Raw genomic sequence first — 12,847 nt, 5'->3', positions numbered from 1 at the left:
TGTCGAATTACAAAATCTTCTCTGCCTCATCTATAAGTCGTTCTACTTGAAATGCGCTGTCTCCGCGAGTGAACATGTTGAGTAGTTGGCTGCGTGCCTTGCCCTCTTCCGTCTGCACGTAAAACTTCTGCATGCACATGACGAGCCATCTGGCCTCGTCGACGCTTACGCCTCTGTTCTCGATAACCAAGCCCTGTCCCAGAACCAAGTTGTGGCTCTCGGCGAGCTCCTGGTGGAAGGTGATGGTGGTGTGCGGACTCGCAAATTCGCCCCTCAGCTTGAACTCTGCGAGCGTTGTGAACATGAGCGTGGTAGTATCAACGTGTGGGTGGGAGAACTGCAGATAGTGCAGCTCGGCGGCTTGCTGCGTCTGTGGCTGTTCCTGTGACGCTGATGAGGCGTCGGCGGGTATCTCGCGGGGACGGGGAGGACAAACGAGGGGTGTTGTTTCGCGCTGCGGAGGAGCTGGGAGAAGGTCGTGGCTGGAACGGCGAAATGAATGCTCTGCGGGTTGGCAGCATGTCGAAGGCGCCACAGGGCTTGGACTTCCTTCTCGGGGAGAGTCTGGACTTTGTCGAGGTCGAGGAAGGAATTGAGCGTCTTGACGCCTGGTGGTGGGGCGGTGGGGGAGCCCGAGGCAGCGGGCGGCGGAGGGGGCGACGGCCAGGGGCTCTTTGGTGGCGCTTGTGTTGTTGTTGTTGATGATGATGATGATGTGGTGGTGGTGGTTTCTGGCGGCGGTGTCAAGGGACCTGTCGCGCCGGGCACAATGGCCTGTTTCCTCAGCTCCTCGATCCTGTCCTTGTACTGCTCCTTGAGCTCGTCAAGGTCCTTGAGACCCTTTTCCCGCGCCTTGTGCTCGAGCTTCTCCTTGTACTTGGCGAGGATGCGCTCCTGGGAGTCGTGGGTGACGAGGAAGCGGCGAATGTCTTGCACCTGAGCCCAGCGACGTTGAGTGGCGCGGGGGTTGACGAGGGGCTGGCGCAGGGCATGGCGCAGCGTGGGGATGCGGAGAGACATGGCGGGGGACGGTCGAGACACGGGCCAGAGCACTTCCGGGCGTGTGGTGATGTTCTGGTGGTGGTAAGATGAGAAGAGACGAGACGGGACGCAAAAAGAGCTAGAGCTAGAGTGGGGGACCCGCCTTAATGCAGGGACGGGAGCGTTTATGGCTTTGTCTTAACGTTACCTAGGCACATCCCACCCGACATACATACATACATACCGCATATAGCATATAGCATATCGCATATTGCATACCGCATACCGTCTGCCCGCGTATCATCCATGCAGAACCCGCCCTTCCTGCACACGACCCGTCGGCCCCTCTCATCCTCGTCGCCCTCGACCTCGTCCTCGACGGGCTGCTGCTAGCGGCATGGGTGCAGTCAACAGCAAGGCGGGCGATGCAGGCGCCCTCTACCTGCGCGACCAGACTCGCTGTAAGCCTCAATTGGCGCCTGTCCCCAGGCCCGCTGCCTCGACAGAGCTCTGCTAACCCGCCTCCAGTTTCGGTGGCCTCGCTCAACATCACCAACGCCCGCAACCGCACGCTTCTCAACATCTCGCCCAACGCCTTCCCCGCGACCCGCTATGCTGCCAGGCGCGAGTTCGGTGACGACAGCGTCATCGAGTACATCCAGGACCCCGAGGCAGTGCCGCACGCCGACGGCCCTCCCGCCTTCCTCATACGCCTGCCCAACGACGAGGAGCTGACCTTCAACTTCACCTTCATACTGCGCCAGCACCTCGCAGTCCCCACCATTTACAGCGCCAACACGGCTTCCCAAGTCGCCCCCACCGGCCTGGTCGACACCAACATCAACGGCCTGACCTTTGTCTTTGCCTCGAGCTCAAAGGACCTGGACAACCTGGTCACGCGCGAGTTCCACGCCAATCCCAACCTCCACAAGAACCCCCAGGTAGAGCTAGTCGGCGATTACTCCACCGGCGGTCACTCGTCGGTCCAGTTCCAGTGGTCGTGGAAATGGACGCCGCCCCGCACCCCCGAGTCGCGCGGCGGGGGCTGGCGCACAAGTTGCAGTGTGTGTATACCAACTTCTCTCCATGGCGGCGACTGCTGACACGCTCAAGTTTGTCGAGTATGACCAGCGCGCACACAGGCTCGAGACGCTGGCGAGCTTCACATTCTGGGTCCAGAGTTCGTACCCCGCCCTGTTTCCCAACATACCCGCTGACCAGTCCAGACACGGCGCGCCAGCTGCAAAGCCCGAAATCTCCCTCACCACGCCTAGAACTCGGCGTCCCTCCCCGACTGCGCGTGCCGTCTGCACAGTCGATAGAGTCACGAGTGAGCGACTCAGCGGGCGAAGACCGTGAGTGGGACAACATACCACCGAGATCACCAATCTGCGAACCCATTCCAGAGCATAGCCTAGGCCTCATACCAAGCCAGACAACCACTCTGTCGAGCGGGAGTGCGCAGGTGAAGCTCGACGTGTCGCGCCCGGGCGAGGATCTCAGTCAGACCGACGATGGGCCGCTCTTCCGCGCCACGATGAAGTCACTCGAGCAGAAGACGGGCAACATGCGTACAAGGTGGAAGAAAGTCCTCAAACGCGCCGAATCTGCCATGGAAGCCCAGGCGGCATGCAACAATGCCATGGCTGACCTCATGGATGCGCTCAGAGAGGCCTCGTCGTCCAACGCAAACGCAGTGCAGCCGGCCATTGATCACTACTTTGACAAGATTGCCAAGGAGATCCTTGGATACGAAAAGTCGAATACCACCAACATCCAAAAACTCATTATTGATCCCATATACAAGCTTTACAATATCGACATCAAGCAGGCCGAGACAAAGCGCAAAGACTTTGAGGAGGAGAGCAAAGATTATTACCAGTACCTGGGAAGATACCTTGGGCAAAGACAAGATTCACTGAAAGAGAAGAAACGCGCCGAGACGGATTCCAAATACCAAGCAAAGAGGCGCAACTTTGAGCTGAAGCGATTCGACTACTCATCCTTTATGCAGGACTTGCATGGAGGCCGGAAGGATCAAGAGGTCCTTTCCCACCTTACGCGATATGCCGACGCCCAGGCTAAGCGCTACCTAGAGACTGCAAAGAAGATCGAGACCATGTTGCCACATCTAGAGGCTCTTAGTTGCGAAGTGAAGGAGGCAGACAAGGAGTTTCAGATTCAGAGGACCGAAAGAGAAGAGAAGAGGCGAGCGCTGGAGACGATCAAGAAGACTTTGGACGACGTGCCTGCGCCTTCGCTCACATCTCCTGCAGCATCATCGGGTAGTGTGCCTCGGACAACGTCGAGGTCAGACCCAGAGCCACCTCCTGGCCGCAAGGGTAGCCTTGTGCCCATGTTCCAAAGCACAGTAATGCCTCCCCAAACTATCTCATCTACAAGCATTCCCTCCTCAATAGCACTACCGCAAAGTCCCGAGGCCACCAAATCGAGTCTGGCAATGGTGGCGCCGCAGCCGGACAAGTTCAAAGGCATCAGAGATCTCGAAGAGAAGGACCCTGCTGCAATGGCTGAAGCTGGTTCAGGTGCGCATCGCAAAGAAGGTCTTTTGTGGGCACTGAGCAGGCCTGGAAGCCATGTGGATCCCAAGGGCTTGAACAAGCAAGCCTGGCACAAGTGAGTACAGTCTTCACCAACCAACTAAAACCGTGCTGACAATCTCCAGGTTCTGGATCGTCCTTGATCAGGGTAGACTTTCAGAGTACACCAACTGGAAGCAAAGTCTGGAGCTCCACATGGAACCAATCGACCTTCGCATGGCTTCGGTAAGAGAAGCACGCAATGCGGACCGCCGATTTTGCTTCGAAGTCATCACCCCACAATATACTCGAGTGTATCAGGCGACCAACGAAGAAGACATGAAGTCATGGATCAGTGCAGTCAACAATGCTTTGCAGACAGCCGTCGAGACGGCAGGAAAATCTGACCGGCCATCCACTGATTCACTGCCCGGACAAACGCATCGTGATATTGCATCAGTGCTTACCGGAAAGAGTCCATCAATGTCAAGCCATCGCAACACATACGGCTCCAAGGCACCCGCGCGACATGCTACAGTAGGCGATCGGCCTGGCGGTTACCGGCGGGAGGAGACGTTCGGCGACGAAGGCAAGCTGCTCAAGCAAGTCAGAGATGCAGATTCTAACAACAGGGTGTGCGCGGATTGCGGTACTGAGATCAAAGTCGACTGGGTTTCCATCAATCTCGGCATCATCATTTGCATTGAGTGCAGTGGCATTCATCGATCACTAGGCACGCACATCACCAAAGTGCGCTCTTTGACTTTAGATGTTACATCCTTCACCCCCGATATCATCGAGATACTGCTCAAGATCGGCAACCGCATCAGTAATTCTATATGGGAAGCAAGGCTAGATCCAGGGCTGAAGCCAGGGCCAATGTCGACGAGAGAGCAGAGGTTGCACTTCATCACGTCAAAGTACGCCGATCGAGCATTCGTGGCACCCATAACACCGAACATGTCGCACTACGCAAACCCAGAGGAGACGCTTTTAGCGTCGGTTAAGAAGAACGACATTCAGAACGTACTCTACGCGCTGGCACTGAGAGCGAATGCGAACGCACGCGATCGATCACGAGGCACGCATGCAGTATTTCTCGCGCTTGCAGCCGCCGACCCAGCGTCCCCTTCAGCCACAGCATCACCTGCAAGCTCTCCAGGCTCAGGCGTCCGCCCAGGCACAGCACAGCCTACGCGCAAAGCCTTCCCCGTCGCAGAGCTGCTGCTGCAAAATGGCGCAGAGTTGCCGATGCTGCCGGCGCCCATCCCACTTGGGCACTCGGCACGAAGCTATCTTGACTTCAAGACAGAGCAGCGTGCTGGCAAACGTCCAGCACCCATGGTGGGAAGTCAGCCCCCACCCAGCGCAGAGAAATTGCCGTCGTTGCCGCCTATCATGGCAGGAAACGGCAGCTCTCCGTCGGAACGAGCGCGGGAACGGGACGCACGACTGCAAAAACGAGTTTCGGCGAGCGGAAGGTTGGTCAAAACCCCAAATGTGGACTTGAGTGAAGGTAAGCGCGGCTCGTAGGGCTAGCTGATGCTTATTTGTTTTCTGTTCTTCTAGCGTATACCTTGCCTGGGCGGCGTGCGGACTTGTGCGATGGGCGTCAACGGGCTGAACAACTCACGGTCGACGCGAGGAGAAGAAGAGTGCAATCTAGTTCACGTTGGATGGGGCGCATTGCGGTTATGCGTGCGGCCTGTGATGCATTGTACCATGTTTCCAGTGGGCGGCGATTGGCTTATTCTCTGGGAGTCACGTTTGACTCAACGGCCTTGCAGTCATATCTTCGGCGTGTTGTGTGTATAGTGTAATGAGTAATGGCAGAACATAAGAGTCACGACGTTGTGTGATTGTGAATTCCAAAGGCTGTGAGTCGGAATGGCGGTCTTTTAACGACCCCACTAGCGCGCACCAAAATTCCCTGGGTCGCAAAGTTATAACCAACCCGCACCCCGCCGCCGCAATCGCACTCACCACCGCAATCATGGCATCCGCATACTCTAACCTGCCCATGGACGGCGACGACGAATTCGACGAGAGCCAAATCGACTTTACCGACATCGAAGACCAGTTCCAGGTGCGGCTCGATGAGGGGCTCGACGCCTTTGTCGTGATCGATGGACTGCCTGTAGTGCCCGAGGACAGCAAGGCCAAGCTCGTCAAGTTTGTGCTGAGGAAGCTGAACAGCGTGGGCAAGGTCAAGGACGATGGCGTGCACATGCCCGTCAGCGAGGCGGGCAAGACCGAGGGGTACGTTGTATCTGGCGCCGAGGGCGCTGGCAGACTGGACCTGGGCTGACGGCATCACAGATATGCCTTTGTCGAATACAGCGCGCCCGCCGAGGCCGTCGCGGCCGTCAAGCAGCTGAATGGAACTGCGCTCGACAAGAAACACACCATGGCCGTCAACAAGCTTACCGACATCGACCGCTACGGCAAGGAGGGACGCATCGACGAGGAATACCACGCGCCCGAGATCCCGCCCTTTGAGCAGAAGGAGCACCTGAGGTGGTGGCTGGGCGACCCCGACAGCCGCGACCAAATGGCCATGTACCGCCAGGAGAAGGTCGGCGTCTTCTGGAACGAGAAGGAAGACCAGCCCGAGCAGGTTGTCGACCGCGAGAACTGGACCGAGTCCTTCATCCAGTGGTCGCCCCAGGGAACCTACCTCACCTCTATGCACGCCCAAGGTGTTCAGCTGTGGGGAGGTAAGGCTTGGAGCAGGCAGAAGCGATTCGCTCATCCCGGCGTCAACCTCGTTGACTTCTCCCCCAGCGAAAAGTACCTCACCACCTGGTCGCACCGCCCGCTCCAGGTCGACGAGAACCACCCCGTCCCATCGCTTTCGCTCGAGGAGGACGGCAAGAACTACATCATCTGGGACATTGCAACAGGCAAGCCTCTGCGCTCCTTTGCTACCATCGACGTACCTGGTGGCATCGATGCCGAGGGCAACCCCGTCAAGAAGAAGCTGCAGTGGCCGACATTCAAGTGGTCCTCCGATGACAAGTATGTTGCACGTATGACTCAGGGCCAGTCCATCTCCATCTACGAGCTGCCGCGCATGAACCTCCTCGACAAGACATCCATCAAGATTGAGGGCGTTATGGACTTTGAATGGGCTCCCGCAACGCCTCGGAGAGAAGGCATCAAGACGTATGAACAGCTCTTCTGCTACTGGACACCCGAACTCGGCAGCAATCCCGCCAAAGTCGGTCTCATGTCCGTTCCTTCAAAAGAGATTGTGCGCACCCGAAATCTGTTCAACGTCTCGGATGCGAAGCTGCACTGGCAATCCGAAGCCGCTTACGTCTGCGTCAAGGTCGACCGTCACTCCAAGTCCAAGAAGTCTCTTGCCACCAACCTGGAAATCTTCCGTGTCCGCGAAAAGGGTGTGCCCGTTGAAGTTGTCGATTCAATCAAGGACACTGTCATCAACTTTGCCTGGGAACCCAAGGGCAACCGCTTCGTGCTCATCACAACTGGCGAAGTCATTCAGGGCGCTGCCGTCGGTCCCAAGACTGCCGTCTCTTTCTTCGCCCCGGAGAAGCTCAAGGGTGGCGCACCTGGCAACTTCCGTCACATCCGAACCGTTGACAAGAAGAACAGCAATGCCATCTACTGGTCACCCAAGGGACGATTCGTCGTTGTCGCTGCTCTACAGTCTCAACAGTCTTTTGAACTCGAGTTCTGGGACATGAGCTTCGACAGGCCAAAGGAGGAGTCTGAAAAGGGTGACAAGGAAGTCAACGCCAATCTGCAGCTCATGGATACAGCCGAGCACTACGGTGTAACCGACATCGAATGGGACCCTACCGGCCGCTATGTCGCCACCGTCGCCAGTGCTTTCCGTCATCGCGTACGTATCATTGCCATCACGTCCTCTTGCTTCTGCTAACATTCACTAGATGGAAAACGGCTACCATCTCTACGATTTCAAAGGCACACTCCTTCGTGAAGAAGCCATTGAAGGCTTCAAGCAGCTCCTCTGGCGCCCACGTCCCCCAACCCTCCTGTCCAAGGAAGAGCAGGCCGAGATCCGTAAGAACCTGCGCAACTACTCCAAGGTCTTTGATGAGCAAGACGTTGCCAAGAAGAGCTCCGCCAACAAGGCAGTGGTGGAAGCTCGCCGCGAGATGCTGGATGAGTGGCGCAGGTGGCGCGAAGAGGTTACCCAGAGGCTGCGCGAAGAAGGAGCCGACCTCGAGCTGGCGACCCTCAAGGGGGAGACGCCGGGACAGGCGGATGATGGACACCAGGAAGAGATTGAGGAGATTGTAGAGGAGATTATTGACGAGACCGAAGAAGTCGTGAACTAAGTGGTTAGATGAGTAGAAACACGAGTGAGTGACAGCAGCTCTAAAGAACGTGCTGCGAAAATATTTCCGCAAACATACAATGCGTGACGAACAATGGCACTAAATAGTACATTTGAACATATTCTCTTTACATCAATCGTAAAGGCAACAGCTCTTGCATCACCCATCTCCTGTCCAGGAGGGAGAAGTGCAGATGGTCGACTACATGCGGTACAACAAAGCCCAGTGTCTCTCAGGTCAAGTTTTCTTCCTTCCTTCCAGTTTAGCTCTATAATGCTACGTCAAGTTAGCCCTTATTCTTCTTCACATCCGCTCGCCCTACGCAGTCTTTGTTTCAACTTACCTGACAACTGATTTTGAGACCCTCTTCCAAGCCAACCCTAGGTTTGTAACCCAACAACAATCTTGCTTTGGATATGCTAACATAGCGATCGCGACACCCGTCACTCACGATACCTCGACTAAGTACACCCTCTGTTCCCGTCATCCAGCTAACCCATTCGGCACAATAACCCAAACACCACGTCAATCCCTCCGGAACCCTGATGTGGAACCCAGGAACGTGGCCAAATTCCTTCCACACTGCTAGACACAAGGCCCTCGCTGTGATGGGCTCGCCGTTAGTAATGAACATGGCTTCACCGGCAGCAGTTTGCGAATTCAACAAATTGCCGACGGCGAGGACGTGTGCGTCCGCTACGTTGTCGACGTAGACAAAGTCTTGCAGATTGGTTCCTGTGCCGAGGATGAAGGGTGTCTGGTACGCAGAGATGCAGGAGTGTATTGTGGGGATGCAGACGGTGTCGTTGCGGCCGAAGATGGGGGCTGAACGCAGAGCACAGGTGGCGAAGTCGTGCGTGTTTGCGGAGAGAACAATGGATTCTGCGAGTGCCTATTAAAGGTGAGTTTCTTGTTTTGTTTTATCTTATTTTCATCTCGAGGTGTGGGCAGAGGATTCAGGATTGGAGATGAGGTAAGGTAGCTAGGAAGCAATGTTTGGTGTGATGGAAATGAATAGTTGGAAACTTCTTCCACGAAAACTCCATACAGAATGGAGAACATGAATATAGAACAGGCGTACACCAAGAAATGGACAAGGAGAATAGGAAAAAAAAAAAAAAAAAAAAAAAGAGAAACTCGGTTACCTTGCTCTGTCCATAGCTCGTGTGCACACGACCTGTGGGCCAACGTTCATCTACATTCCTGAAATCGCGATCCAAATCATCCAACACAACAGTCACACTACTCGTGTACACAAAAGCCCTTGCGCCACAATCCCTACTTGCATTCACAACATTCCTTGTTCCCTCGACGTTGATTTTGAAGACGGCGCCTTTGCCCCGCATGGAGTAGCGCTTCGTACCCAGAGGGAAGACACCCACTGTGTGGATGACGACGGCAGGTCGAGCTTCGGAAAAGACACTGAACAGGGAAGATGGGTCCATGATGTTGCAGCGAACATAGCGTACGCTGTTGGTAAAGGTGTTGCTGCCGAGCGAGGGCGGGTTAACGTCTATGACCGTGATGGCGTATCTTTTCGTGCTTAAGAGTGCGGAGACGATGGCGGTGCCTAGGAAGCCACAGCCTCCTGTTACCAGGACGCGGGTTGGCTCCATTTGTGACGTGTGGGCGATCGTCCCGGGACGCTGTGGGTGATGCAGCGCAGTGTTGTTGACGTCGGACACGTTTCTATCTCTGGGCGCATTCCTGTCGGGTTATCTTAACAGTCTACAGCATAGCGCTTCGTGTTTGCAATATCTGTGATGGATATTTCCATGAGACTGCGCACAGTTATTGTTAGTAGAATGCGATGTCGGTTCAATGGAAGAGTGCGGCATGATGGAGGCAGGTCGCGTTCAAGCATTGCCCAATGCTTTCCCGCTCCGCATCTCATGCCGTTCGGCCAAAAATTGTACCTTCGTTGGTCAGTTCGAGAACGGACCTACATGCCTTCTGAACTGGAACTAAATATACGTTGTAATAGTTGGTAATCATTTGGCTGTATGGAAGTCTATAGGCTGCCGGTTGAATCGCGTAACATTGTCGGCGTCCGGGCAGATAAACTTGACCATGGCGTAAATCATCGCCCTTGGTACCCTGTAACTACATACAACAGCACACGGCATAGCATATTGGCCGTGAAAGATTAGACCCTGAGTAAACAACACGCATACATACATCTTGGTTCAGTGTGAGAATACCAAATCCATTGGTCGTACCACCAATGTAAGCTTTTCACTGTTTTTCATGCTAACAAAACGACGTTAAAAAGTAAAGAAAATTACAAGACAATCACCGCGAACATGAAAGTCAACGAAAACCAAGGTACCCACTACCAAAACCTCACTGTATACCACAATACTAACCTTTTTTCAGCTATCCTCACACCCCGTCTTCTTCTTGTGCCGTACAGTTCGCACCATGTCCCCACATACCACGAATGGATGCAAGATGAGGTATACAAAAGGCCTACACAACCTCTCATCTTCCTACTGCACCCTATAGCTGACCGATACATAGGAACTGCAGAAGCTCACCGCTTCCGAGCCGCTAACGCTTCAGGAAGAGTACGCCATGCAGGCATCGTGGCGACAAGATGCAGATAAATTAACTTTCATCATCTGCGCCTCACCGGACACACCGACAGCACCATCAAATCATTCCACCCTGGTCAAAGTCACTCCCGGAACAGAAGATGCACCCGATCGTATGATTGGGGATGTGAACCTCTTTTTGTATCCGTGTGAGGAATGCGATGATGATATAGGGCAGCAAGACAGTCACGAGACTGGAAAGGTGGACGCGGTTGGCGAGTTGGAAATTATGATTGCCCAGCCTGGCGCGCGAGGAAAGGGGCTTGCAAAAGAAGCGTTGCAGGCATTCATCTGGTATATATCTACCTCGCTGCGAAGCATTCTGGAGGAGTATGCAACAGGTACAAACGACATGGACAAGCTCAAGTCTCTAAGCTACCTGAGAGTCAAGATTGACAAAGACAACACCCAGAGCCTCAGGTTGTTCAAATCGTTGGAGTTTAGTCAGGTCAGCGAGCCTAATTATTTTGGAGAAGTAGAGCTACGGTCAAAGGCTATACATGATGGGATAGCTGATGCTACTGAGTTTGCGAGAAAACTATCTTACGGAGATTGATAAACAAGTATCTTCAAAATAAGCGGCGTGAGGGACAGGGAACTGCATGTCACGAGGCAAAGAAATCTGATTGTTGGAAGTACCTGGCAATGTACACGATATAGAACACACGCTTCCTCTACCCGCTCTCCTGAACAGCGCAAATGGAACACCACTCAATGTTTATTGATTCGTCTTGCCGGAGTTGTTTGGCTTGGGAACGTGCTCGAGGATGCTCTTGTTTGGCGGTGGCTGGTAGACAATCTTCCGCGTCTTTAGCGGTGCCCACTTGTACCTGTCATAGTTGTTAGTTGTGTGTAAGATGACGGAGGTGCAGGAACTTGCCTCTTGACCCAGACACTGAGCGCAAACAAAACACTGGTGACAGCGAGGACCTTCCAGCCCATCTTCTTGCGGTCGTCCATCTCAGGCTCAGCGGTCCAGTTGAGGAACTCGACCACGTCCTTGGCCATCTGCGAAGTCGAAGCCTTGGTACCGTCATCGTATTCAACCAGGTCGTCGTACAGAACACGGGCCATGGCAATTCCGGTGCCGGGGAAGTAGGGGTTGAAGTTGAGGCCTTCTTGGACAACGGCACCAGCAGGCGGCTCCTCGGGGTAACCGGTCAACAAGCTGAAGATGTAGTTGCAGCCACCGTGGCGGGCCTTGACCATGAGCGATAGATCGGGGGGCAGAGCACCGTTGTTGGCAGCGCGGGCGGCTTCGTCGTTCTTGTAGGGCGCGGGCATGTAGTCGGACAGCTTTCCGGGGCGCTTCTCAATCTCGCCCTGGTCGTTGGGCTCTGTGTCGTACTCGTTCTCCTCGGCAAGCGCCTTGGCCTCATCAACCGTCATGAACTTGCCGACAACGGCGCGGTAAGGCACACGGGAGATGGAGTGGCAGGAGGCGCAGACCTCGCGGTAGACCTGGAAACCACGGCGGAGACTGCGACAGGTTAGGGGGTGCGCATGTGCGGTATGGCAGGGAGGACGTACGCTCCATGGTCGAAGGTCTTGGACCACTTTTCGTGCTCCCATGGGTATTGGGTTGGGTGAAGGCTGTGGAAGCATAGGGTCAGCATATCTCGGCAGGCCAGACCATGTCAGGCGCACTCACCCTTCTTCCGCTGGCGTCATGGCATCGACCTGGCGTCCGTAGAGGTGCCAGTACCAGGCAGTCGAACCGACGGCGAAGATGGTAGCGCCTGCGGGGAGGGCGTTGTTCTTCCATGCCGAGGCGGCGCCGTCGGCAGAGGTCCATGTCGAGGCGAAGCGCTGTATCACCCATTCCGTCAGCCAGGTTATTCAATTGAAGCGGGGGCAGGCTCGAGCATTGCAACCCGGCCAGAGATGGCGTCGATGAAGCTCGCGCGAGCTGTCGGGGTGTGTTGGGCCATGCGGGAGGCGTACCGGTTTGCTGGAGGCATTGCGGGCAGTGGCGGCGCCGGAGCGTGCCGTGCGCAGTGCTGAGCGAGCCAACATGGTCATGTAAAGCTGGCTCGAAGCAGGAGGGAGAGTGGAGCAATGGTTGTCGGTGGTGGTGATGGGGTGGGTAGAGTTCGTCGTCGAGTTGTTCGTCTCCAATTTACTAGCGTCCGGGTGGCAGGCTAGTTGCTCACATAATTTAGGGCAGTCGCGATTGGCCGCTCTTGCCTCTACATCCACGTCGGAGCAGTCATGACCGGAGACATGGACGTCCACCTGAGCATAGTGCAACTATTAGCCCTATCTGGGTTTCATGTGCACAGCATCCTATCATTAGCAGGGCATGACGGAATTCGTGTCGCATAGGGCGTCTTAAGCAGCTACAAAGAGGCCCATTCCTCATGAGTTTAATTGAATACTTTAGATACAAGTAAACATTGTCTTG

The 12,847-nt window shown here is 55.0% G+C and overlaps 5 protein-coding genes across 5 annotated transcripts; 3 read left to right on the top strand and 2 right to left on the bottom strand.

Moving 5' to 3' along the window:
- Positions 1–7: 7 nt before the first annotated feature.
- Positions 8–1,020, bottom strand: ALTATR162_LOCUS10886 (uncharacterized protein; the record flags this gene model as incomplete). The annotated part of the gene is made up of 2 exons (XM_043318526.1): positions 8–382; positions 424–1,020. The coding sequence occupies 2 exons, from the start codon at positions 1,018–1,020 to the stop codon at positions 8–10; spliced, it is 972 nt and encodes a 323-aa protein (XP_043174461.1).
- Positions 1,021–1,378: 358 nt separating this feature from the next.
- On the top strand, positions 1,379–5,054 carry ALTATR162_LOCUS10885 (uncharacterized protein; the record flags this gene model as incomplete). The annotated part of the gene is made up of 5 exons (XM_043318525.1): positions 1,379–1,442; positions 1,510–2,045; positions 2,095–2,161; positions 2,208–3,618; positions 3,668–5,054. 5 exons carry the CDS (start codon positions 1,379–1,381, stop codon positions 5,052–5,054), a joined length of 3,465 nt encoding a protein of 1,154 aa, XP_043174460.1.
- A 460-nt stretch (positions 5,055–5,514) lies between these two features.
- Positions 5,515–7,849, top strand: ALTATR162_LOCUS10884 (uncharacterized protein; the record flags this gene model as incomplete). Its single annotated transcript, XM_043318524.1, has 3 exons — positions 5,515–5,780; positions 5,841–7,389; positions 7,439–7,849. The coding sequence occupies 3 exons, from the start codon at positions 5,515–5,517 to the stop codon at positions 7,847–7,849; spliced, it is 2,226 nt and encodes a 741-aa protein (XP_043174459.1).
- Positions 7,850–10,152: 2,303 nt separating this feature from the next.
- ALTATR162_LOCUS10883 (uncharacterized protein) lies at positions 10,153–10,999 on the top strand (the record flags this gene model as incomplete). Its single annotated transcript, XM_043318523.1, has 3 exons — positions 10,153–10,174; positions 10,226–10,305; positions 10,370–10,999. 3 exons carry the CDS (start codon positions 10,153–10,155, stop codon positions 10,997–10,999), a joined length of 732 nt encoding a protein of 243 aa, XP_043174458.1.
- A 162-nt stretch (positions 11,000–11,161) lies between these two features.
- ALTATR162_LOCUS10882 (uncharacterized protein) lies at positions 11,162–12,404 on the bottom strand (the record flags this gene model as incomplete). The annotated part of the gene is made up of 5 exons (XM_043318522.1): positions 11,162–11,273; positions 11,306–11,923; positions 11,974–12,036; positions 12,095–12,252; positions 12,318–12,404. 5 exons carry the CDS (start codon positions 12,402–12,404, stop codon positions 11,162–11,164), a joined length of 1,038 nt encoding a protein of 345 aa, XP_043174457.1.
- Positions 12,405–12,847: the final 443 nt, after the last annotated feature.

The sequence above is a fragment of the Alternaria atra genome (assembly GCF_907166805.1).
Source record: "Alternaria atra isolate CS162 genome assembly, contig: 34, whole genome shotgun sequence".
Taxonomy (NCBI): domain Eukaryota; kingdom Fungi; phylum Ascomycota; class Dothideomycetes; order Pleosporales; family Pleosporaceae; genus Alternaria; species Alternaria atra.
Note: the sequence above shows the minus strand (reverse complement) of the source record. Positions and strands in the feature narration are given on the sequence as shown.